Genomic DNA, 25,343 nt, shown 5'->3' on the forward strand with positions numbered 1-25,343 from the left:
GATGTAGTACAGCTTTATGACAGAGCCATAGCCAAGGAGAGCCCACTGCAACAGCATCCCCAGTGATGAGCCCTGGATGTAGGGTCAATGGGGTTACAGACAGTACTAGGGACAAAGTACATCTCTTAAAAAAAAGTTGAGAGAACACCACATCCTTTCACAGCACTTTTGTTTGAGGTGCAAAATGCAATGAACATGGTGGATAGGAAAGCCTTGAACAACCATCATGATCACTATATCAGGGTCACTACAATATCAATCAGGCTGATATTTCATGGAACATTTAACTTGCATTAATGTCCCAAGTGACAGAAAGCAAAGTGGACTTAGTTGATTAACTATTACTTCAATGAGATCCTACATTTGTACTAATCCCTAAACATGAACCTTAAAAAAAAAAAAAAAAGCCATGACACGTCAACAGTAAAGTGGGTCAATACAAAGTAGCCTAAATAACTACCTGGAATCTGGTCTCATCTATTAGATTGAAAACATTCCTGAAAGTGGGTTGGTGAGAAAAAGCTGCAGGAGTATGTTTAAGTTCACAGCAGACTGACCTTGTATCACTATCAATTAATGTGCCAATGTGTTTGTCACTGGAGCTGTAAGACTGAAGTTAACAGACTCTGGATCAGGTTCATTTGGGAACGCAACAGAACATATTTTAAAACAAATTGTAAAAGAAAACGCAAATTAGCATTTCTCAGCAGACAAGTCCAGGCAGTCCCTCCCTGTTTCAGTCAGTATTCTTTCCGTTTAGTGCCATATGAACAGGGCCCAGGGCTGTGAGAGGGAACCATGCCTCCCAACCTATGCCGTGCTGATGAGCCCATGTGTGTCCCAAATGGCAACCTATTCCCTATGTAGTCCTGGTCAAAAGTAGTGCACTTCATAGGGAATAGGGTGCCATTTGAGAAGAGGCTATGGCCTATGCTGGGACACAGAGGCTCAGAAACCCGATCTCAGAAAAGGGGCCTGGGCCTCTCGGCTCCAGGGTGACGTCACTGGGAGTGCTCCCAGACTGGGTAGGGTTACAGCCATATTTGGGTCAGGGGGAAGGGGGCCAGGGTAGGCCTGTGTTACAGGAACAGCTAGGACAGCACCAGCAAGGGTTTTACATTTAGGACATACATTCAACATGTTGGGAAAGGTAGTAAATATTGCAGATGATTAATACTGTGTCGTTGGAATAATTTAAACAGTGACAGCTGCTTGCTTAATTAAAACATAGCTTTGCTTTCAAAGGCAACAGATCTAGAAAGCAGTAGACTAGACACCAGACTATGTATCATGAGATGCCTGGCTTCTAGCAAACATGCAAGATAACACTGAGTGTGTTCTTAAGAGGCCGTGTGGAAGCAGGAAGGGTAGGGAATGTTGAGGTCATTGATAAGGTTAGTCTCTGGCCTCAGTGGCCTGTAGGCCTAAAGCAACAAATGTAGCCTAGAACAGGGAACAAACAATCCATTTCAACCATGGATGAAGAAGCGTCCACATATTCTCCTCTCCCTCTCTCCTTGGTAGATTTCATCACACTGTCATTTTCAGAATTATTCCAAATGTTGATACACTGTTTATACTAGGCACACACTGACAGTCAGAAAACCTGAATTTCCTATGTAGCCTAGCCACTGCTCCTCCGCTAATAATTCACCAGTCGACAAAACATTCCATGTTGGGTTCTTACAGATGGCTCAAAACAAATACATCAAACCATTGTAAATGTACTGAAAAGATCCAGTACAGCACAGAGATTCGTAGGAGGAACAGAGGATACAAAGGAACTATTTAAACAAGTTGCTCTGTCGCTAAAATAATTCATGTCAGTTAGACTTTGTCCTCAGTTAAGGCCTCTCGGTAACGAGAAGAGAGCCATGGCATCTAGAAAGAGAAGTTAGGATCCTCGTGCTGCTTACCAGGATAAACTCATGGTGCTGTCTTCATGTTTTTGGTGTGTAGTTAGAAGATCCAGAGAAGCTACCAGCCTTCACCTAGTGAACTGGCTGAACTGAGTCTGGCACTAGTCTCTCTCAAACTCAAACCTCTTATCTACTTTGCACAGTACAAAGGCCTTCCCCTTCTCACTGTGTGTGTGTGTGTGTGTGTGTGTGTGTGTGTGTGTGTGTGTGTGTGTGTGTGTGTGTGTGTGTGTGTGTGTGTGTGTGGCATTACATTAGTATCTGTGATACTGCATTGATCTCAAAGTACACAAGTCTTCCCTCGGTGCTCATAGATGTATAAAAACCTACTTTTGATGCACCTGCAGGTCAGTGTCTTCCTGCTCAGTCAGAAAGTGAGGATAACTAGCCCTTTACATAAAACTAAGATCGAAAAACTGCCTGTTCATAATTTTATATAGCTTATTCTCATCCATTTTGGTATTTAAAAAGAAACAAGGAATTTCAACAACAGTGTGACATAATACAACTTTTTTTGTTATTTCTTTAGTTGAAAGATTCTTCCTGCAATGAATGTGTACTTCTTCAAAGACACAGTGCTGGTTCGGAGGATACAACTTGTATTTTCTATAGGAGTCAATTAAACTTATCAGCTCGGAAAAACTTTGTAATCTCTGATAAAAATGTAACATTTCTGTAGACGAGTCATTTTCAAACCACAGTCACGATGATCCTCAAGACTGTACCTCCTACCCATGACACTGCAACAATAGCTCTAAATGTCGTGCTTTTTGGTCCACCAGCCACTCAGATTTTTTACCAGTCCAAATATTTTTTTGACATAATTAAATAACACAAAAAAAGCAGATGGCCATGCTTTGTAATGTTTCTAAAACAAATGTATTAGTAACCGGTAATGTGGTATATTGCTCAATTACAAAAAAAAAGTGACCCGAGTCTCTTAATCAAAATATAAGAGACAAAATATTCAGCTGCCCCTTTAAAGCGTGAGGTTACCGTGGTAACAGGGCCACTCAAGTCCTGTCGTGTGTGTGTGTGTGTGTGTGTGTGTGTGTGTGTGTGTGTGAGAGATATTTAGGATCTGATTAGGGAGTCTCTTCACTATCAGTTGAAGCAGCAGACAAACGAACATTGAAAAGCAACCCGAGCTTGTGAACAAAACAAATGTAAATAGCCAAGAATCACGAGGACAAAGTCTCACTTTGCAGACTTTCGAGTAAATTAGACCAACTTTTATGCCTGTATGCAGCGCCTCCAAAAATGTATCTATCAGCACTTAATTCATTGCACACAGCTCCCCTGCCAGGCAGTATTGCTGCACGAGGTGGGATATACAGTAGGATTAGTATATCTTTGTGCAATTAGCAGCTATGAAACAAAACAGCAGAAATACTTTGAAAACAGCTACTGCAGCCTTTTTCTAACCCCAGCATGTACTCATACTTGACTTTTGACAATTTGTATTTGCAAATGTAATAGAGCCCCACAGTGGAGGTGTCATAATACCCATACAACCTTGGGGTCAAACAGGGAAATGGTTCCAATTGTTTTCCAAACATTGATTTTTCCCATAGGGAATTTTTTTTAAACACTTAAAAATAAGGGCTGTGTTTTGTGTAGGCTTACCCTGGCGTGACATTTTGATAACAATGTATATCTCTTTCATAGGGAAAAATGAATAGTGGAAAAACAATTGGAACCATTTCCTTGTTTGACTGCTATGTTTTATGGGCATTATGACACCTGTTATGACTCATACGGTGGTACTCTATGCTCACACAGTAGAGCCTTGCAAATTGACCACCCACCAACGTGGCTGGTGAAATAGACATTCTTAGCCGCCAACACCTACATTTACCCCGTGGAGGGAGAGCCTGATGGAAGAGGGAGGGGCAGCAGGGACATGTGCCAAATGAAAGAGGCCAGCTGTAGCCCTGCTTGAACTAAACACCCCACCTGCTGTCCACCCTCTGTTGAGGAAGGTGCTTAGAGGTCTGTCCAGGACAATAAAAAGTTGACCTTTCCCCCCTATAATTACTTTGAACAGGAGTGACTTCTGAATAATACAACTAATGTTGTAGTGACTTCTGAATAATAAAATCAAAAGGCAGTCTAAATCAAGACTAAAGAGCTAGATCTAAGTTTATGTATGGTTTTAAGCTAATCTGTTTTATGGTATAGTCCATGGATAGTGAGACTGCTAGCGAACTAAGAGGTTAAGAATCACTACTACTGACTGCTCCTCTACTCAGTTGATGTCTTAACGGATGTTAGCCAAGCTTTATAAAGCATAAGGGAAACAAACCTATTCAAATATCATTCTCACTTCTCTCACACGGCAGACTGTTCAGAAGATTCAGCCAGGATTAGCTTTTATTAACTGCAACATGTGTCCTACTACTACACCTTATCATCTCAGCCCCACGAGCATCGCTCTCACACTTCAGACAGATCAGTACAGCCACATCTCACAGGGCTCTGACTGCAGTCTTCTTCATTTGAGATTGCCGTACCGAGTCGTCGTCCCAAATGGCAACCTATTCCCTTTATGGTGCACTACTTTTGATCAGGGCCCATCTCAGGGCCCACCTGCTACACTTCTCAGGCCTTGTGCACTTCTCTTGTTTCGGCTAATGAACACTTCAGGGACAGAGTGTGGCTGTAGGCCTACTTTTACTTAGATCATTGTGAAAATGTCTTTGTAGCCACTGTCAGTCACTGTTATTGCTAGACAATTAAGATTGATATAACCACTGACTTTGTCACTGGTCTAACCAATGCAAATGTTGTTCATGAAAAGAGGAAAGGGAACAAAAACGTATTCATATGTTGACAGAACTTGATTGATTATTTCATTAATTCCTAGCTGGCGCTCACCTGTTCTGCTCCTCCAGCTTGGCGAGCAGTTCCAGTTCATCTGGGCTGAGCTTAGCGGGAGATGCCGACGTGGGAGACGGGGAGAGGGATGTTGAAGAGGCGGCTGTGGTGGTCTGCAGGGACGAGGGCACCGTTGCCACCTGGCCAGACGAGGTGGCAACCTGGCTAGCCATCTGACTAACCGTGTGTGACATGGAGTTCTTCACCCATGAGAGAGTAGAACTCAGCTTGCCTGCAACCTTATCAGTCGCCACCTGTGGAGAGAAGCATGTGAGCTGTAGGAGGGATTTACAAGTACACTTCCTTCCTTCTATCTGTTTTATGCATTTGGGGCTTTCTTTCCTGCAATGTTTGAGTTTATGGACACTGTCAATAGTCATGTTTGTTCTCTGGCTATCCAACCATCTCTAGACATATTAGAACACCGATTTGTGACTGTTACTGTGTAGTAAGGCTTTTCTTGGTGTGGATCCATGCTTCATCTAACGACTGTCTCTTGTTGTTTTTTCTTCTTCGTCACACTGATGCATCAAGAATTTACAATACACAGACTATTAAATGCAAAAGTCGCAGCTTGAAGGAAGAAAAATAAACTGTCTCAGTCGGTCATTGATACAGTGCCTTCAGAAAGTATTAATACCCCTAGACTTATTTCACATTGTGTTGTGTTGCAGCCTGAATTCAAAATTGATTAAATAGATTTTTCCAACCATCTATGCACAATACTAAATAATGACAAAGTGAAAACATGTTTATTTTATTGAAAATGTCAAATTTCAGACCACTGAGTTAATACATGTTAGAAACACCTTTGGCCGCGATTAAGCTATGAGTCTTTCTGGTTAAGTCTCGAAGAGTTGTGCACACCTGGATTGTAGAATATTTGCACATTATTCTTTTTTAAATTATCCAAGCTCTGTCAAGTAATGAAAAGGTGAATTTGCCTCCCAGTATGTTGGAAAGCAGACAAGGTTTTCCTCTAGGATTTTGCCTGTGCTTAGCTCTATTCCGTTTATTTTTATCAAAAAAAAGAACTCCCCAGTCCTTGCCAATGATAAGCATACCCATAACATGATGCAGCCACAACCATGCTTGGGAAAAAATGAAGCGTGAAACTCAGTGATGTGTTGGATTTGCTTTGCTACATTTTTGGCAGTTTTACTTTAGTGCCTTATTGCAAACAGGACGCATGTTTGGGAATATATTTTATTCTATACAGACTTCCTTCTCACTCTGTCATTTAGGTTAGTATTGTGGATTAACTACAATGTTGTTGATCCATCCTGTTTTCTCCTATCACAGCTATAAGACTCTAACTGTTTTAAAGTTACCATTGCCTCATGGTGAAATCCCTGAGTGGTTTCCTTCCTCTCCGGAAACTGAGTTAGGAAGGATGCCTGTATCTTTGTAGTGACTGGGTGTATTGATGCACCATCCAAAGTGTAATTATTAACTTCACCATGCTCAAAGAAATATTCAACGTCTGCTTTTTTTTTTTTTTTTTTTACATCCATCTACCAATAGGTGCCCCTCGTTGCGAGATATTAAAAAACCTCCCTGGTCTTTGTGGTTGAATCTGTGTTTGAAATTCACTGCTCGACTGAGGGACCTTACAGATAATTGTATGTGTGGGTTACAGATATGAGGCAGTCATATCCATGCCGCTTATTATGTGACTTGTTAAGCACATTTTTACACCTGAGCTTATTTAGGTTTGCCATAACAAAGGGGTTGAATACTTATTGACTTAACACAATTTTTTATTACATTTGTAAAATGTCAATAAACATAACTCCACTTTGACATTATGGGGTATTGTGTGTTGGCTGTAACACAACTGTGGAAACAGTCAAGGGGTGTAAATACTGTTTTAAGGCAGTGTACATATTGAACGTATTCAGTTACATCACACCACTCAATCCAATGAAACTGACACCACTAGTGAGAATGTTGTGAGATCCAATGGCCTATAATACTATAGTCTACCATCATGATACAGTAGGCTATGTCTTTCCATCTGAGGAATAGGCCTACAGGAACATTGGTTTAGCAAACAATGTGTCTTTGATGCTTAAAGTAGCAATGTCCAGCTGAATTAAAAGGTGACAAACGCACATCTAAACTGGATGAATACATGCTAAACTAAACCAAGAGTTCCTTGTAAAAAAAGGGACACGAGACAACACTAAACAAGCTGTTTATAAGTCACCAGACATTTCACAACAGACAGTGGTCCCATACTGTAGGCCTTTGTGCTTGAGTTGTAACTAACTGTGTAGCCTATGGCCTGACAACGACACTACAGTATGGGACCAGGCTAGACATAGGCTAGTTATAGGCTACCACACTATTCAAATCCTCCCAGATACTCCTACCTGTAAAGAGTGCCGCTATTCCAAATGTAGTCTTGACAATCCATGCAGAAATCCAATCAGTATCAACAAAATGAAAACAAGTTAGAAAAAAACTCCCACCAGAAAAGACTGCCAGGATCAGCAACACTCCAGTTCTTCTCCTAACCTAATTTGACACCAAGGCTTAACTCTGTCTTTTGAACAATCGTCTCAAAATAAGTTTGCGGTGTGTCTTCCGGTACTTTGCAGTCATATGCTGATCACAGTGTCAGGGCAGACAAGGTCAAAGTTCTGTTCCTCCTCCTGAGATATTCAAGACAGCACAGTGCTGCCTGGCACTGCAACTGGAGTTGGTTAAATCTTTCCTTTCAACTGTAGTCAGCAAGACAAGAGCCTCTGGAATCCACCTGACAGTGGGTGGCTCAGAACAACGTCAGTCACCAACTCATGTCACATGACACAAACTTAGAGTGCACTACTAGAGACGTAACTTTGGCCTCAAGAGGAAGTCTAAGGAACCTCAGTCATCAAGCAGGTTTTTGTTGTTCTGTCAAAAACAGTGAGTCACTTGATTTCTAGATCATTGCGAATATTTCCTGACCGTCAATTTCCTTATAATCACCACAATAATAATCCATGTCCATGCGAGCGGGAAACACTATCAGTCCTGAGGAAAAATTCAATCTTATCACTCTCTCAGAATGACATTTACACAGTACAGTTTCCACTAGCTATAGGCCTAATCATAATGTCTGTTGCAAAAAATAATAATACCCATTTAGTGTTGAGAACAACTAACTAGTCTGCATGTTGTTTTGGCTGATAAACTCAAGCCCATGGCTCTACCCAGTCCCTTGACGCAAAACGTTTCGAAAGCAGCAGCTGTTACCATTCTGCTGGAATGAAAATACAGACAGCTGTTTCTCTGGAGAGAAGACGCCTATGTCCCCACCTGCAACATATTTCTATCTAGTGCTGTGGTGGGACGAATGTTAGAGGGTGACGCAAATTTGACTGATGAGTTACTGAAATAGAGGATCATTGTATTAGACCTAGGCAGCGTATATATACACTGCTCAAAAAAATTAAGGGAACACTAAAATAACACATCCTAGAACTGATTGAATGAAATATTCTTATTAAATACTTTTTTCTTTACAGAGTTGAATGTGCTGACAACAAAATCACACAAAAATGATCAATGGAAATCAAATTTATCAACCCATGGAGGTCTGGATTTGGAGTCACACTCAAAATTAATGTGGAAAACCACACTACAGGCTGATCCAACTGATGTATTGTCCTTAAAACAAGTCAAAATGAGGCTCAGTAGTGTGTGTGGCCTCCACGTGCCTGTATGACCTCCCTACAACGCCTGGACATGCTCCTGATGAGGTGGCGGATGGTCTCCTGAGGGATCTCCTCCCAGACCTGGACTAAAGCATCCGCCAACTCCTGGACAGTCTGTGGTGCAACGTGGCGTTGGTGGATGGAGTGAGACATGATGTCCCAGATGTGCTCAATTGGATTCAGGTCTGGGGAACGGGCGGGCCAGTCCATAGCATCAATGCCTTCCTCTTGCAGGAACTGCTGACACACTTCAGCCACATGAGGTCTAGCACAGTCTTGCATTAGGAGGAACCCAGGGACAACCGCACCAGCATATGGTCTCACAAGGGGTCTGAGGATCTCATCTCGGTACCTAATGGCAGTCAGTCTACCTCTGGCGAGCACATGGAGGGCTGTGCGGCCCCCCAAATAAATGCCACCCCACACCATGACTGACCCACCGCCAAACCGGTCATGCTGGAGGATGTTGCAGCCAGCAAAACGTTCTCCACAGCGTCTCCAGACTCTGTCACGTCTATCACATGTGCTCAGTGTGAGCCTGCTTTCATCTGTGAAGAGCACAGGGCGCCTGTGGCGAATTTGCCAATCTTGGTGTTCTCTGGCAAATGCCAAACGTCCTGCAAGGTGTTGGGTTGTAAGCACAACCCCCACCTGTGGACGTTGGGCCCTCATACCACCCTCATGGAGTCTGTTTCTGACCGTTTGAGCAGACACATGCACATTTGTGGCCTGCTGGGAGGTAATTTTGCAGTGCTCTGGCAGTGCTCCTCCTGCTCCTCCTTGCACAAAGGCGGAGGTAGCGGTCCTGCTGCCGGGTTGTTGCCCTCCTACGGCCTCCTCCACGTCTCCTGATGTACTGGCCTGTCTCCCGGTAGCGCCTCCATGCTCTGGAAACTACGCTGACAGACACAGTAAACCTTCTTGCCACAGCTCGCATTGATGTGCCATCCTGGATGAGCTGCACTATTTGAGCCACTTGTGTGGGTTGCAGACTCCGTCTCATGCTACCACTAGAGTGAAAGCACCGCCAGCATTCAAAAGTGACCAAAACATCAGCCAGGAAGCATAGGAACTGAGAAGTGGTCTGTGGTCACCACCTGCAGAACCACTCCTTTATTGGGGGTGTCTTGCTAATTGCCTATAATTTCCACCTGTTGTCTATTCCATTTGCACAACAGCATGTGAAATTTATTGTCAATCAGTGTTGCTTCCTAAGTGGACAGTTTGATTTCACAGAAGTGTGATATATATATATTCAGTCTTGGAGAGCAACACTGATTGACATAATGCCATTACATCTCTGGGAGCCGAGTCATGACTTCACACTTTAACCATATCATGTCATTTAGATCTGCAGTACTAATGAGGCCTGACTAACATCTTTAGAGATAAATCCTCAAAAGGAAACCCCTTCTTGAAAGGCTAACCTCAAGTCACTTACTCAATTTACACACAAGCCCACGAGAGCAGATGATATTGCTACCAGAGAGAGTCTCTGAGGCGTGTTCTGAAAAGTAACAACTCCTCAGCTCTTCTTCCCGGACCGTCTACATCAGTTATACTTAGAGGCAATTTGCTGCGTTGTGAAAATGCCAGACCAGAGCTGAATCCGAGCCGACATCCACCAAAACCTCATGCATTTTGAGTTACTGTAGCTTAATGAGGAAGAATAGAGCTGGAGCGCCGTCCCATAGTGAGCCTCAGAGGGTGTTTGATTTATTTCCTTCTCATCTGCTGGGCCAGTTCATTAATTAAAACAACAGCATGGTCTTTAAGTGCTCCAGAGTCCTAACGTTAACCCGTTTAAAGGTCTTATTCACATCGGCTACAGAGCGTGATCACACAGTTGTCCGGAACAGCTGGTGCTCTCATGCATGGTTCAATGTTGCTTGCCTCGAAGCAAGCATAGAAGGCATTTAGCTCATCTGATAGGCTTGTGTCACTAGGCAGCTTGCAGCTGGGTTTCCCTTTATAACCCGTGATAGTTTGTGAGCAGTGCCACATCCCGATAAGCGCCAGAGCAGGTGTAGTAGGATTTGATCTTGGCCCTGTATTAACGCTTTGCCTGTTTGATAGTTCGTCGGAGGGCATAGCGGGATTTCTTATAAGTGTACGGATTAGTGTCCTGCTCCTTGAAAGCAGCAACTCTAGCCTATAGCTCAGTGCGGATGTTGCCTGTCTACCTGGCTTCTGGTTGTGATATGTACGCACGGTCACTGTGGGAATAACTTCGCCGATGCACTTATTAATGAAGCCGGTGACTGGCATGGTAAACTCCATGCCATCGGATGAATTCCGGAACATGTACAGTATATCATTTCCATATTACCCACAGATAGTGCTTTCGGAAGGTATTTAGACCCATCCCTTTTTAAACATTTTGTTACGTTATAGCGTTATTAAATAAAAACAAATCCTCAGCAATTTACACACCACACCTCATAATGACAAAGTGAAAACAGGTTTATAAATGTTTGAAAATTTATAAAAAGTAAAAACAGAAATACCTTAATTACATAAGTACTCAGACACTTTGCTATGAGACATTCTACAACTTGGAGTCCACTTGAGGTCAATTCAATTGATTGGACATGATTTGGAAAGGCACACACCTGTCTATATAAAAAGGTCCCACAGTTTACAGTGCATGTCAGAGCAAAAAACAAGCCATGAGGTCAAAGGAATTGTCCGTAGAGCTCTGAGACAGAAGGTCAATTCAATTGAAGCGTACCAAAACAATTCTGCAGCATTGGGGGATGTTTTTCGGTGGCAGACACTGGGAGACTAGTCAGGATCAAAAGGAAAGATGAACTGAGCAAAGTACAGCGAGATCCTTGATGAAAACCTGCTCCAGAGCGCTCAGGACCTCAGACTGGGGGCGAAGGTTCACCTTCCAACAAGACAACCACCCTAAGCACACAGCCAAGACAACGCAGGAGTGGCTTCGGAACAATTCTCAGAATGTCCTTGAGTGACCCAGCCAGAGCCCAAACTAGAGGTCGACCGATAATGATTTTTCAACGCCGATACCGATTAAAAAGCAGATACCGATTAATGAGCCAATTTTTTAGATTTGTAATAATGACAATTACAACACTACTGAATTAACACTTATTTTAACTTAATATAAATCAATAAAATCAATTTAGCCTCAAATAAATAATGAAACATGTTCAATTTGGTTTAAATAATGCAAAAACAAAGTGTTGGAGAAGAAAGTAATATGTGCCATGTAAAAATGTGTGCCATGTAAAATAGCTAACTTTTAAAATCCTTGCTCAGAACATGAGAACATATGAAAGTTGGTTGTTCCTTTTTAACATGAGACTTCAATATTCCAAGGTAAGAGGTTTTAGGTTGTAGTTAATATAGTATTTATAGGACTTTCTCTCTATACCATTTGCATTTCATATACCTTTGACTATTGGATGTTCTTATAGGCACTATAGTATCACCAGTGTAACAGTATAGCTTCCCTCCCCCCTACCTGGGCTCGAACCAGGAACACATCGACAACAGCCACACTCGAAGCATCGTTACCCATCGCTCCACAAAAGCAGCGCAAGGGGAATAACTACTCCAAATCTAAAAGCGAGTGACGTTTGAAACAGTATTAGCGCACACCCAGCTAACTAGCTAGCCATTTCACATTGGTTACACAAGCCATTAGGCTGATAGGCCTGAAGTCATAAACAGTGCTCTGCTTGCGAAGAGCTGCTGGCAAAACACACAAAAGTGCTGTTTGAATGAATGATTACGGGCCTGCTGCTGTTCAGTCGGACTGCTCTATCAAATCAGACTTAATTATAACATAATAACACACAGAAATACGAGCCTTTGGTCATAATATGATCGAATCCGGAAACTATCATCTCGAAAACAAAACGTTTATTATTTCAGTGAAATACGGAATCGTTCTGTATTTTATCTAACAGGTGGCATCCCTAAGTCTAAATATTCTTGTTACATTGCACAACCTTCAATGTATGTCATAATTACGTAAAATTCTGGCAAATTAGTTCGCAATGAGCCAGGCAGCCCAAACTGTTGCATATACCCTGACTCTGCATGCAATCAACACAAGAGAAATGACACAATTTCACCTGGTTAATATTGCCTGCTAAACTGGATTAGTAGTTATAACTAGTGATTATGATTGATGGTTTTTTTTATAAGATAAGTTTAATGCTAGCTAGCTATTTACCTTGGCTTCTACTGCATTCGCGTAACAGGCAGGCTACTCGTGGAGTGCGAGCGTTGGACTAGTTAACTGTGCGGTTGCAAGATTGGTACCCCTGAGCTGACAAGGTGAAAATCTGTCGTTCTGCCCCTGAACAAGGCAGTTAACCTTTCTGATCTCCCCATCCCGGATCCGGGATCGTGAATACAGACTCAAGCTCATTACCATAACGCAACGTTAACTATTCATGAAAATCGCAAATGAAATGAAATAAATATGCCATCTCTCAAGCTTAGCCTTTTGTAAACACTGTCGTCTCAGATTTTCAAAATATGCTTCTCAACCATAGGAAAACAATCATTTGTGTAAAAGTAGCTAGCTAGCGTTAGCATTAGCGTTAGCATTAGCGTTAGCATTAGCGTTAGCATTAGCGTTAGCATTAGCGTTAGCATTAGCGTTAGCATTAGCGTTAGCATTAGCGTTAGCATTAGCGTTAGCATTAGCGTTAGCATTAGCGTTAGCATTAGCGTTAGCATTAGCGTTAGCATTAGCGTTAGCATTAGCATCCAGCACGCAACATTTCAACAAAAACATAAAAGCCTTCAAATAAAATCATTTACCTTTGAAGAACTTCAGATGTTTTCAATGAGGAGACTCTCAGTTAGATAGCAGATGCTCAGTTTTTTCCAAAAATATTCTTTGTGTATTAGAAATAGCTCCATTTTGTCCATCACATTTGGCTACCAAAAAAACCCGAAAATTCAGTCCTCAAAACGCAAACTTTTTTCCAAATTAACTCCATAATATCGACTGAAAACATGGCAAACGTTGTTTAGAATCAATCCTCAAGGTGTTTTTCACATATCTCTTCGATGATATATCGTTTGTGGAAGCATGGTTTCTCCTCTCAATCAAATGGAAAAATACTTGCACATGGCTTTGCGCACCAGTTTCGACGCAGGACACCAGGCGGACACTTGGAAAATGTAGTCTCTTATGGCCAATCTTCCAATGATATGCCTACAAATACGTCACAATGCTGCCGACATCTTGGGGAAACGGCAGAAGTTCTAAGCTTATTCCTGTCGCATTCACAGCCATATAAGGAGACATTAGAAAACAGAGCTTCAGAAATTCTGCTCATTTCCTGTTTGACGTATCATCTTGGTTTCGCCTGTAGAATGAGTTCTGGGGCACTTACAGACAAAATCTTTGCAGATTCTGAAACTTCAGAGTGTTTTCTATGCATAGTCGAGCATCTTTTCGTGACAAAATATCGCGCTTAAAACGGGAACGTTTTTTATCCAAAAATGAAATAGCGCCCCTAGAGATGCAACTGGTTAACACACAGTTCCTAGGCAGTCATTGAAAATAAGAATGTGTTCTTAACTGACTTGCCTAGTTAAATAAAAGGTATTGAAAATAAAAAAAAATTGTTCAGCGCCCCAAACTACCCAAAATACCAATTTCCAATTGTTATGAAAACTTGAAATCGGCCCTAATTAAAATCGGCCATTCCGATTAATCGGTCGACCTCTGGCCCAAACATCTCTGGAGAGACCTAAAAATATCTTTGCAGCGACGCTCCACAACCAACCTAGCAGAGCTTGAGAGGATCTGCAGAGAAGAATGGGATAAACTCCCCAAATACAGGTATGCCAAGCTTGTTGCGTCATACCCAAGAAGACTCGAGTAGGTAAATGCTGTCAAAGGTGCTTCAAAAAAATACTGAGTAAAGGCTCTGAATACTTATGTCCATGTGAGTTTGTTATACATTATTTTTCTAGAAACCTGTTATTGCTTTGTCATTTTGGGGTATTGTGTAGATTGAGGGGGGGGGGGCAATTTAATCAATTTGTGAATAAGGCTGTAACGTAACAAAATGTGGAAAAATGAAGGGGGTTGAAAAGTTTCCAAATGCACTGTATGCGCATTTCACTGTTAGGTTTTAATCACATGCAGGTAACTGGCACAGTAGAGTGCACTCAGTCACACAATTAATTAATGGCTTGCTTAGCTCACATGACAAAAAAGCTGGTTAAGTCTCAATGATGCACCAACTTTGTTTCACTTCTTAAAAACAGTTCCAAAGAAATGTAAGAGTCAAGCATCTAGGCTAAGTTAAGGACCTTAATAATGAATTATTTTTAGCCTGCCGATGTTAAACACACACGTTGGGTGAATTTTGGCCCATTACTCCTGAGCTTACTCATAGCTGGTGTAACGGAGTCAGGTTAATATGCCTCCTTGCTTGCACACGCCTTTTCAGTTCTGCCCACACATTTTCTATAGGATTGAGGTCGGGGCTTTGTGATGGCCACTCCAATACCTTGACTTTGCTGTCCTTAAGCCATTTTGCCACAACTTTGGAAGTATGCTTGGGGTCATTGTCTATTTGGAAGACCCATTTGCGACCAAGCTTTAACTTCTTGAGTGATGTCTTGAGATGCTGCTTCAATACATCCACATAATTTTCCGACCTCATGATGCCATCTATTTTGTGAAGTGCACCAGTCCCTCCTGCAGCAAAGCACCCCCACAACATGATGCTGCCACCCCCGTGCTTCACGGCTGGGACGGTCTCCCCCTTTTTCCTCCAAACATAACGATTACATTGCACTCCACGAGGAGACTGCCTGTTACGCGAATGCCGTAAGCAAAGGTAAGTTCCTAGCTAGCATTAAACTTCTCATAAAAAACAACAATCATAAATCACTAGTTAACTACACATGGTTGATGATATTACTAGTTTATCTAGTGTGTCCTGTGTTGCATATAATCGATGCAGTGCGTATCGTTGCTCCAATGTGTACCTAACCATAAACATCAATACCTTAAAATCAATACACAGACGTATATATTTTTAAACCTGCATATTTAGCGCAAAAAAATCCAGGTTAGCAGGCAATATTAGGGGGCAGCATTTTCATTTTTGCATGAATAGCGTGCCAAGAGTGAACAGCCTCCTACTCTGTCCCAGATGCTAATATATGCATATTATTATTGGATAGAAAACACTCTGAAGTTTCTAAAACTGTTTGCATGATGTCTGTGAGTATAACAGAACTCATATGGAAGGCGAAAACCTGAGAAAAATCCAACCAGGAAGTGGGATATCTGTAGTTTTTCAAAGCTTGGCCGACCGAATACACAGTGTCTATGGAGTCAAGTTGCACTTCCTACGGCTTCCACTAGATGTCAACTGTCTTTAGAAACTGGTTTGAGGATTCTACTATAAAGGAGGGGCTCATGAGACCTGTTTGAGTCAGTGGTCTGGCAGATGCGTGCTCCCAACAGAGTTAGCTCTTGTTCCAGTGCTTTTCTTCAGACATAGGAATGCTCCAGATGGAAGCTTATTGAGGTTTTATGTTAAAAACATCCTAAAGATTGATTCCATACATCGTTTGACATGTTTCTAAAGGACTGTAACGGAACTTTGAGTTTTTGTCTGGACGAAGTGCTTGCGCCTCATGAAGATGGATTACTGGGCTGAACATGCTAACAACAAGTGGCTATAAGGACATAAATTATGGACTTTATAGAACAAATCAGTCATTTAGTGTCGAACTGGGATTCCTGGGAGTGCCTTCTGATGATCATCAAAGGTAAGTGAATATTTAGTGTTATTTCTAACTTCTGTTGACTCCAAAATGGCGAATATTTCTCTGGTTGGATTGGGCTCTGAGCTCCGTTCTCAGATTTATGCTTTTTCCGTAAAGTTTTTTTGAAATCTGACACAGCGGTGGCATTAAGGAGAAGTCAATTTAATTCTGTGAATAACAGTTGTCTTTTACCAATGTTTATTATGAGTATTTCTGCAAAATCACCGGATGTTGTGCAGTAATGTTTTGATTGCACGTGAAGCGCCAATGTAAACAGAGATTTTGGACATAAATATGCACATTATCGAACAAAACATACATGTATTGTGTAAGATGATGTCCTATGAGTGTCATCTGATGAAGACCATGAAAGGTTAGTGATCAATTTTATCTATATTTCTGCTTTTTGTGACTCATGCTGGAAAAATGGCTGTGTGTTTTTTGGACTTGGCAGTGATCTAACAATCATATGTTGTGCTTTCGCTGTAAAGCATTTCTGAAATCGGACACCATGGGTAGATTAACAAAGAAGTTTCTTTCGTTTGCTGTATTGGACTTGCTAACCAGGTGAAATTGTGACACTTCTCTTGCATTCATTGCACGCAGAGTCAATGTATATGCAACAGTTTGGGCCGCCTAATTTGCCAGAATTCTACGTAATTATGACATAACATTGAAGGTTGTGCAATGTAACAGGAATATTTAGACTTATGGATGCCACCCGTTAGATAAAATACGGAACGGTTCCGTATTTCACTGAAAGAATAAACGTCTTGTTTTCAAGATGATAGGTCATTAATATGGTCGAATCCGGAAACTAAGGCTCGTATTTCTGTGTGTTATCATGTTATAACCAAGTCTATGATTTGATAGAGCAGTCTGACTGAGCGATGGTAGGCACCAGCAGGATCGTAAGCATTCATTCAAACAGCACTTTTGTGCGTTTGCCAGCAGCTCTTTATGACTTCAAGCCTATCAACTCCCGAGATTAGGCTCGTGTAACCGATGTGAAATGGCTAGCTAGTTAGCGGGGTGCGCGGTAATAGTGTTTAAAATGTCACTCGCTCTGAGACTTAGTGGTTGTTCCCCTTGCTCTGCATGGGTAACGCTGCTTCGAGGGTGGCTGTTGTCGATGTGTTCCTGGTTCGAGTCCAGGTAGGAGCGAAGAGAGGGGCGGAAGCTATACTGTTACACTGGCAATACTAAAGTGCCTATAAGAACATCCAATAGTCAAGGTTAATGAAATACAAATGGCATAGAGAGAAATAGTCCTATAATTCCTATAATAACTACAACCTAAAACTTCTTACCTGGGAATATTGAAGACTCATGTTAAAAGGAACCACCAGCTTTCATATGTTCTGAGCAAGGAACTTAAACGTTAGCTTTCTTACATGGCACATACTGCACTTTTACTTTCTTCTCCAACACTCTGTTTTTGCATTATTTAAACCAAATTGAACATTTCATTATTTATTTGAGGCTAAATTGATTTTATTCATGTTTTATATTAAGTTAAAATAAGTGTTAATTCAGAAGTGTTGTAATAATGACAATTACAACAACAAAATAATAATAATAATAATAAAATAAAACATTTTTTAAATTGGACGATTAAATCGGTATCGGCTTTTGTGGTCCTCCAAGAATCGGTATCAACTTTGAAAAATCATAAACGGTCGACCTCTAGTATGTTTGGCAGCATGACTGAAGGAGGCTTTGTTGCGAAATAGGAAGCCGATTCTAGATTTAACTTTGGATTGGAGATGCTTAATGTGAGTCTGGAAGGAGAGTTTAAGTAAAAGTTTAAATAATATATATAATTTATTTATTTATTATTATTATTAATTTAATTGGCCGATTAATCGGTATCGGCTTTATTTGGTCCTCCAATAATCGGTATCGGTATTGAAAAATCATTAATCGGTCGACCTCTAGTAAAAATCCAAATAACTTCACAGATCTTCATTGTGAAGGGTTTAAACACCCCATGCTTGTTCAATGAACCATAAACAATTAATGAACATGCACTTGTGGAACGGTCATTAAGACACTAACAGCTTACAGACGGTAGGCAGTTATGACGACAGTTATGAAAACTTAGGATACTAAAGAAGCCTTTCTACTGACTCTGAAAAACACCAAAAGAAAGATAATGACAGATAATGGTCCTCGCAGTGGCAGACCATGTGTAACAACACCTGCACAGGATCGGTACATCCGAACATCACACCTGTGGGAAAGGTACAGAATGGCAACAACTGACCGAGTTACACCAGGAATGCACAATCCCTCGATCAGTGCTCAGACTGCCCGCAATAGGCTGAGAGAGGCTGGACTGAGGACTTGTAGGCCTGTTGTAAGGCAGGTCCTCACCAGACATCACTGACAACGACGTCATCTATAGGCACAAACCCACCGTCGCTGGACCAGCCACGACTGGCAAAAAGTGCTCTTCACTGAGGAGTCACGGTTGTCTCACCAGGGGTGAGGGTCGGATTCACGTTTATCGTCGAAGGAATGAGCGTTACACCGAGGCCTGTACTCTGGAGCGAGATTGATTTGGAGGTGGAGCGTTCGTCATGGTCTGGGGCGGTGTGTCACAGCATCATTAGACTGCCTGCAATGACAACGAGCTCAATCTAAACGCTGTGCGTTACAGGGAAGACATCCTCCTCCCTCATGTGGTAACCTTCCTGCAGGCTCATCCTGACATGACCCTCCAACATGACAATGGCACCAGCCGTACTGCTCGTTCTGTGCGCGATTTTCTGCAAGACAGGAATGTCAGTGTTCTGCCATGGCCTAGCGAAGAGCCCGGATCTCAATCCCATTGAGCATGCCTGGGACCTGTTGGATCGGAGGGTGAGGGCTAGGGCCATTCTCCCAAGAAATATCCGGGAACTTGCAGGTGCCTTGGTGGAAGAGTGGGGTAACATCTCACAGCAAGAACTGGCAAATCTGGTGCAGTCCATGAGGAGATGCACTGCAGTACTTAATGCAGCTGGTGGCCACACCAGATACGGTTACTTTTGATTTTGACCCCCCCCCCCCCCCCTTTGTTCAGAGACACATTATTCAATTTCTGTTAGTCACATGTCTGTGGAACTTGATCAGTTTATGTCTCAGTTGTTGAATCTTGTCATGTTCACACAAATATGTACACTTTAAGTTTGCTGAAAATAAACGCTGTTGACTTTTTTTTCTGAGATATATATATATATGGATATATATCTATCTGAGTTTAGATAGAACATTTGTGGTGATTTAGTTTGTTTCCTTTCATGTTATCCAGGCATGTGTTACCCAGGCATCTATTGGGGTCTCAGTAAAAAGCCAGGCTCTACTATACCACCCCCCTGCATCCCGAATGGCACCCTATTCCCTATACAGTGCACTATGTAGGAAATAGGGTGCCATTTGGGAGGTAGCCTCCTACTGGGAGCCAAGAGTAGGATGTAAGGGCGTGAGATAGGCTCCTTCAGCACATCCCCAATGTGTCATACCAGGCAGAACTAACTGGCAGGAGAAAAGATGCCTATTTGGGATTAAAATTGAAAGGGAAGGAAGAGAGAGACAGCCTGTTCCAGGGTTTAATGCTTCAGATCCACATGTTGTTGTAGTAGGGTACAGTGTGGCTGGATGTGGCTCGGATAGACAACTCACTCTAGCGGACATCACCTCTGTGCTGTCGGCTCTTAACTGAAAATAATACCAAGAGTAGGCCAAGGCCTATGTAATTAAATAGTTGAAAGGGTTGCTAGTGCACAGGTGGTAGGCTTCCCCTACTGACATTCCTCTCAGCAGCTTGTCCTATGCAGTCTTGATCACTTTTGATTTATGTGGATTGTGCCATCCCTGTAGTTTACTCTATATGGTTTATGGTTAGACAAGAATGAAGAGGGGAGATCTCTGTCATAGAACAAAGACCAAAGTGTCATGGTGGTGAGTACAGACAAACCAGTCCTCCACAAGCTCAGTTTCAGTGGTGTGATTCAAATCTCAAGTCACACTCCCCATGAGGGATAAATATTTTCCATAAAATCAAACAAGTTTCAATACCAGGAATAATTCATATTTCTCCCGAGAGTCTCATGAAATACCGCAAAAATCAAAGTGCCCATCTTAAGCACCGCATCGATTATATGCAACACAGGACACGCTAGATAAACTAGTAATATCATCAACCACGTGTAGTTAACTAGGGATTATGATTGATTGATTGTTTTATTAAGATAAGTTTAATGCTAGCTAGCAACTTACCGTGGTTTAATGCATTCGCGTAACAGGCAGTCTCCTCGTGGAGTGCAATGAGAGGCAGGTGGTTAGAGCGTTGGACTAGTTAACTGTAAGGTTGCAAGTTTGTATCCCCCGAGCTGCCAAGGTGAAAATCTGCCGTTCTGCCCCTGAACGAGGCAGTTAACCCAGTGTTCCTAGGCCGGCATTGTAAATAAGAATGTGTACTTAACTGACTTGCCTAGTTAAATAAAGATTAAATAAAGGCAAAATCGGTGTCCAAAAATACAGATTTCCGACTGCTATGAAAACTTGAAATCGGCCATTCCGATTAGTCGGTCGACCTCTAAAACATACCCTCGTAAAACTGACCATCCTACCGATCCTCGACTTCGGCGATGTCATTTACAAAATAGCCTCCAACACTCTACTCAACAAATTGGATGCAGTCTATTACAGTGCCATCCATTTTGTCACCAAAGCCCCATCCATATACTACCCACCACTGCGACCTCTATGCTCTTGCTGGCTGGTCCTCGCTACATTTTCGTCACCAAATTCACTGGCTCCAGGTCATCTAAGTCCTTGCTAGGTGAAGCTCCACCTTATCTCAGCTCACTGGTCACCACAGCAACAACCACCAGTAGCACACGCTCCAGCAAGTACAGTGTATTTCACTGGTCATCCCCAAAGCCAACACTTCCTTCGGCCCCCTTTCCTTCCAGTTCTCTTCTGCCAATGACTGGAACGAATTGCAAAAATCACTGAAGCTGGAAACTCATATCTCCCTCACTAACTTTAAGCGTCAGCTGTCAGGGCAGCTTATCGATCGCTGCAGCTGTGCACAGCCTATCTGTAAATAGCCCATCCAACCAACTGCCTACCTCATCCCCATATTTGTTTTTCTGCACACCAGTATTTCTACCTGCACATATAAATCACTCCAATGTAAATTGCAAAATTGTAATTACTTTGCCACGATTGGCCTATTTATTGTCTTACCTCCTTGCTTCATTTGCACACACTGTATACAGATTTTTCTATTGTGTTATTGACTGTACGTTTGTTTATCCCATGTCAAATCAAATCAAATTTTATTTGTCACATACACATGGTTAGCAGATGTTAATGCGAGTGTAGCGAAATGCTTGTGCTTCTAGTTCCGACAATGCAGTAATAACCAACAAGTAATCTAACTAACAATTCCAAAACTACTGTCTTATACACAGTGTAAGGGGATAAGAATATGTACATAAGGATATATGAATGAGTGATGGTACAGAGCAGCATAGGCAGGATACAGTAGATGGTATCGAGTACAGTATATACATGAGGTGAGTATGTAAACAAAGTGGCATAGTTAAAGTGGCTAGTGATACATGTATTAAAAAAGGATGCAGTCGATGATAGAGTACAGTATATACGTATGCATATGAGATGAATAATGTAGGGTAAGTAACATTATATAAGGTAGCATTGTTTGAAGTGGCTAGTGATATATTTACATCATTTCCCATCAATTCCCATTATTAAAGTGGCTGGAGTTGAGTCAGTGTCAGTGTGTTGGCAGCAGCCACTCAATGTTAGTAACCTGTAACATTGGGTGGTGTAGGTGTCCTGGGAGGGCAGGTAGTTTGCCCCCGGTGATGCGTTGTGCAGACCTCACTACCCTCTGGAGAGCCTTACGGTTGTGGGCGGAGCAGTTGCCGTACCAGGCGGTGATACAGCCCGACAGGATGCTCTCGATTGTGCATCTGTAGAAGTTTGTGAGTGCTTTTGGTGACAAACCAAATTTCTTCAGCCTCCTGAGGTTGAAGAGGCGCTGCTGCGCCTTCTTCATGATGCTGTCTGTGTGAGTGGACCAATTCAGTTTGTCTGTGATGTGTATGCCGAGGAACTTAAAACTTGCTACCCTCTCCACTACTGTTCCATCGATGTGGATAGGGGGGTGTTCCCTCTGCTGTTTCCTGAAGTCCACAATCATCTCCTTAGTTTTGTTGACGTTGAGTGTGAGGTTATTTTCCTGACACCACACTCCGAGGGCCCTCACCTCCTCCCTGTAGGCAGTCTCGTCGTTGTTGGTAATCAAGCCTACCACTGTTGTGTCGTCCGCAAACTTGATGATTGAGTTGGAGGCGTGCGTGGCCACGCAGTCGTGGGTGAACAGGGAGTACAGGAGAGGGCTCAGAACGCACCCTTGTGGGGCCCCAGTGTTGAGGATCAGCGGGGTGGAGATGTTGTTGCCTACCCTCACCACCTGGGGGCGGCCCGTCAGGAAGTCCAGTACCCAGTTGCACAGGGCATGTGAAACTATGTTGTTGTTTTTGGTCGCACTGCTTTGCTTTATCTTGGCCAGGTCACAGTTGTAAATGAGAACTTGTTCTCAACTGGCCTACCTGGTTAAATAAAAGGTGAAATAAAAATCTTTATTTTCTTCTTTTTTTTTCAGGTTCAGGCTCATTTAATTTCTGTGATCTCGAGCCAGGCCTGGGCTCAGGCTTCAGGTCACCGGGCTTGCGTTGAACTGGGATTGAATTTTCAGTTCTGATTAGAACTCTAAACTGCATTCGGGTCTTGTGTGCGGTCCGGCATTGTCAATTATGCGTGTGCTTAGTGTGAAGCAAATTCTCTAGGCTAAAGGCTTCCATGTAACAACCTGTTTAGATGTGCCGTTTTATTTTTTGCCAATCTGCTGCTGCGCATGTTGTGTATTTTGTGGAATTACATTAGTGCTACATTGGTGGAAAATGTAAACTCATTTCCTGGGTCTTGTCATTTCATTTTTTTTCGGGAAATGTGAAGAGTTGTCCCTCTCCCGGGATCCCGGTGTTAATCGCTTCTCCCCACTACTCCTCCTAGCCAACAAACAAGCCAAGAAATCACTGCAGTCACATGGCATGAATGTCTGAACTGGACTGTGAGACAGCAGGACAGACCAGCATGTGATTGTATTACAAAGCGCTTAACCTTAATGTCTAAAAACAGGTGTGCCTGTGAGGGGTAGTTTCCTAGTGTTATCAACTAGGCTAGGTCTAAGCTACAATGTGGTATAATAGGGAGGGAGATTTGTCTTTAGTCGATCAGTGAAAAAGGAGGAAGAAACGTGGGTCAGCTAGATACAGCATTACTAGCTAATACCCAGCATAGCAACAGATGACTGCATGCCTGGATCAGCAGTTAAGTGGATCATGAGGAAAGGGGATCTTCAGCACCCACTGCGTCCCAAATTGCACCCTATTCTCTAAATATTCCACTACTTTAGACCATAGGTTTCTAATCAAAGTAGTGCAACATTTAGCAAATATGGTGCATTAGGGTTAGGGTAGGGTTGAGGAGAGTTCCTGCATAGTGAGAGTGCAGCTATGTTTACTTCCAAGGCTCAGATGTAAACAGTGGGGGTTATAGAAACATTTCAGCAAGGATTTCATCTAGCACCTATGATAAATTCTTTGGTGTGCTTACATTCCATGAAAAGTAAACATGCTAAGAAAAGGCGAATGGAAAATCAATGTCCTTGGCTGGCACAACTGACACTGACTTATTTATCACTGTACACAAATAATTGGATGGCTGTACAGTGGAGGTAATAGTTGCAGTTCTATCTCTCAGCTATTTACTTAAATTACAGGAGTTTGTCATCCAGGAAACCCTCATTTGAATAATTTAAAAGACCTCACATGGAAATTGACTGTGGTGGACTAGAAACAGATTACCTTCAACTAGATATGCTGTCTCGGAAGTGTAAATCTATAAGCAAATAAAACATTTCAGTTCCACCATTGTGTGCCTAACGTTAACTTTACTATGACAGTAAAACGTAACTAACGTACAGTAACTGAAATGTGTTTACCGGGGGTTGTTTCTACAGTCATTATAAATGAGGCGTGAGTTTGTTAGCTGTCCACATTATAACTAACTGTCTGTTAAAGTTCATTGGATTGCTACAGGATTCAGTAAACATTTTGCATGAAGTTCAACTAGCAATGATTTATAAATTCATAGCTAACCGTTGTGCATATATTCGATGAACTAACAGCTTATGAAAGTTGCTAACGTTAGTTAGATTGGGTATTACAACAAGCTAAGCTAGCAAACAACTACCTATTTAGCGACACAAAAGCCTACCTGAAATACAGTGCCCTATATACCAACATACCAAACACATTATTAGCTCCAGGCTATTTCCAAACACTTTAAAACGTTAGCTAGCTAGCTAGCTACTGTAGTTAGTTAGCCAAAGCAACAGCTCCTTGCTCATAAAAAAAAGTCTGAACCGCGCTTACCGTGCCTAGTCGCGTTTTCAACCCTGGGGGATAAACATTAACTTTCCATTGACCAAAGTACAACAGCACAGACTTGCGCAATTGAATTTAAACAAGTTCAATGGCCTGGTTTCGGATTTATTTTTAGGCCGAGTCTGCTAGTTAGCTAGCTGATTCCACCAGGCAACAGCTCCACGTTCCAAACAACCCATCGAGCCGAATACGTGTACACAAATCGACAGCCAGCTCGTGCCAACAAAAGGGCAGCTCAAATGTTTACATCCACCGTACAGAGCATGCGTCACGTCAGTCGACCTGAAAAACCCAACTACCGAAAAATAGTACACTACTACTGCCCTCTACTGTTTATTTTATTACCTTACACTTAGCTACAGTAGTTTAAATAACAAACCTTCAAGTTCCTTGATCAACTCTTTGACCTCTTTATAAACTCCACCAGCTATAGCTAGGTTTTTGTCAACAGACTTTTGAAAAATTTATCAAGTTCATGTCTATTATTTCTTGTCAGCACACAACAAAATACACTATCAGAGATCATAAAC

At 42.1% G+C, this 25,343-nt stretch overlaps 1 protein-coding gene across 10 annotated transcripts in view; it reads right to left on the minus strand.

Annotated features, from left to right (window-relative positions):
- The window catches only part of LOC139409397 (ecotropic viral integration site 5 protein homolog), a 60,044-nt gene extending 34,968 nt beyond the window's left edge, over nt 1–25,076 (minus strand). For 2 of the 10 annotated variants that reach the window (XM_071154502.1, XM_071154494.1), the window contains exons 1-3: nt 24,802–25,010; nt 7,172–7,202; nt 4,797–5,050 (exon numbers count right to left, since the gene is read on the minus strand). In XM_071154502.1, coding sequence (XP_071010603.1) covers nt 4,797–4,990 — 194 coding nt within the window. In that variant the 5' untranslated portion in view covers nt 4,991–5,050; nt 7,172–7,202; nt 24,802–25,010. Of the gene's footprint in view, nt 1–1,916; nt 2,052–4,796; nt 5,051–7,171; nt 7,293–24,801 lie in introns of those variants that run through there. The other 8 variants (XM_071154497.1, XM_071154496.1, XM_071154501.1 and 5 more) reach the window with 8 other exon arrangements.
- Between the last annotated feature and the right edge of the window lie 267 nt (nt 25,077–25,343).

The sequence above is a fragment of the Oncorhynchus clarkii genome, chromosome 5, assembly GCF_045791955.1.
Source record: "Oncorhynchus clarkii lewisi isolate Uvic-CL-2024 chromosome 5, UVic_Ocla_1.0, whole genome shotgun sequence".
Lineage (NCBI taxonomy): Eukaryota > Metazoa > Chordata > Actinopteri > Salmoniformes > Salmonidae > Oncorhynchus > Oncorhynchus clarkii.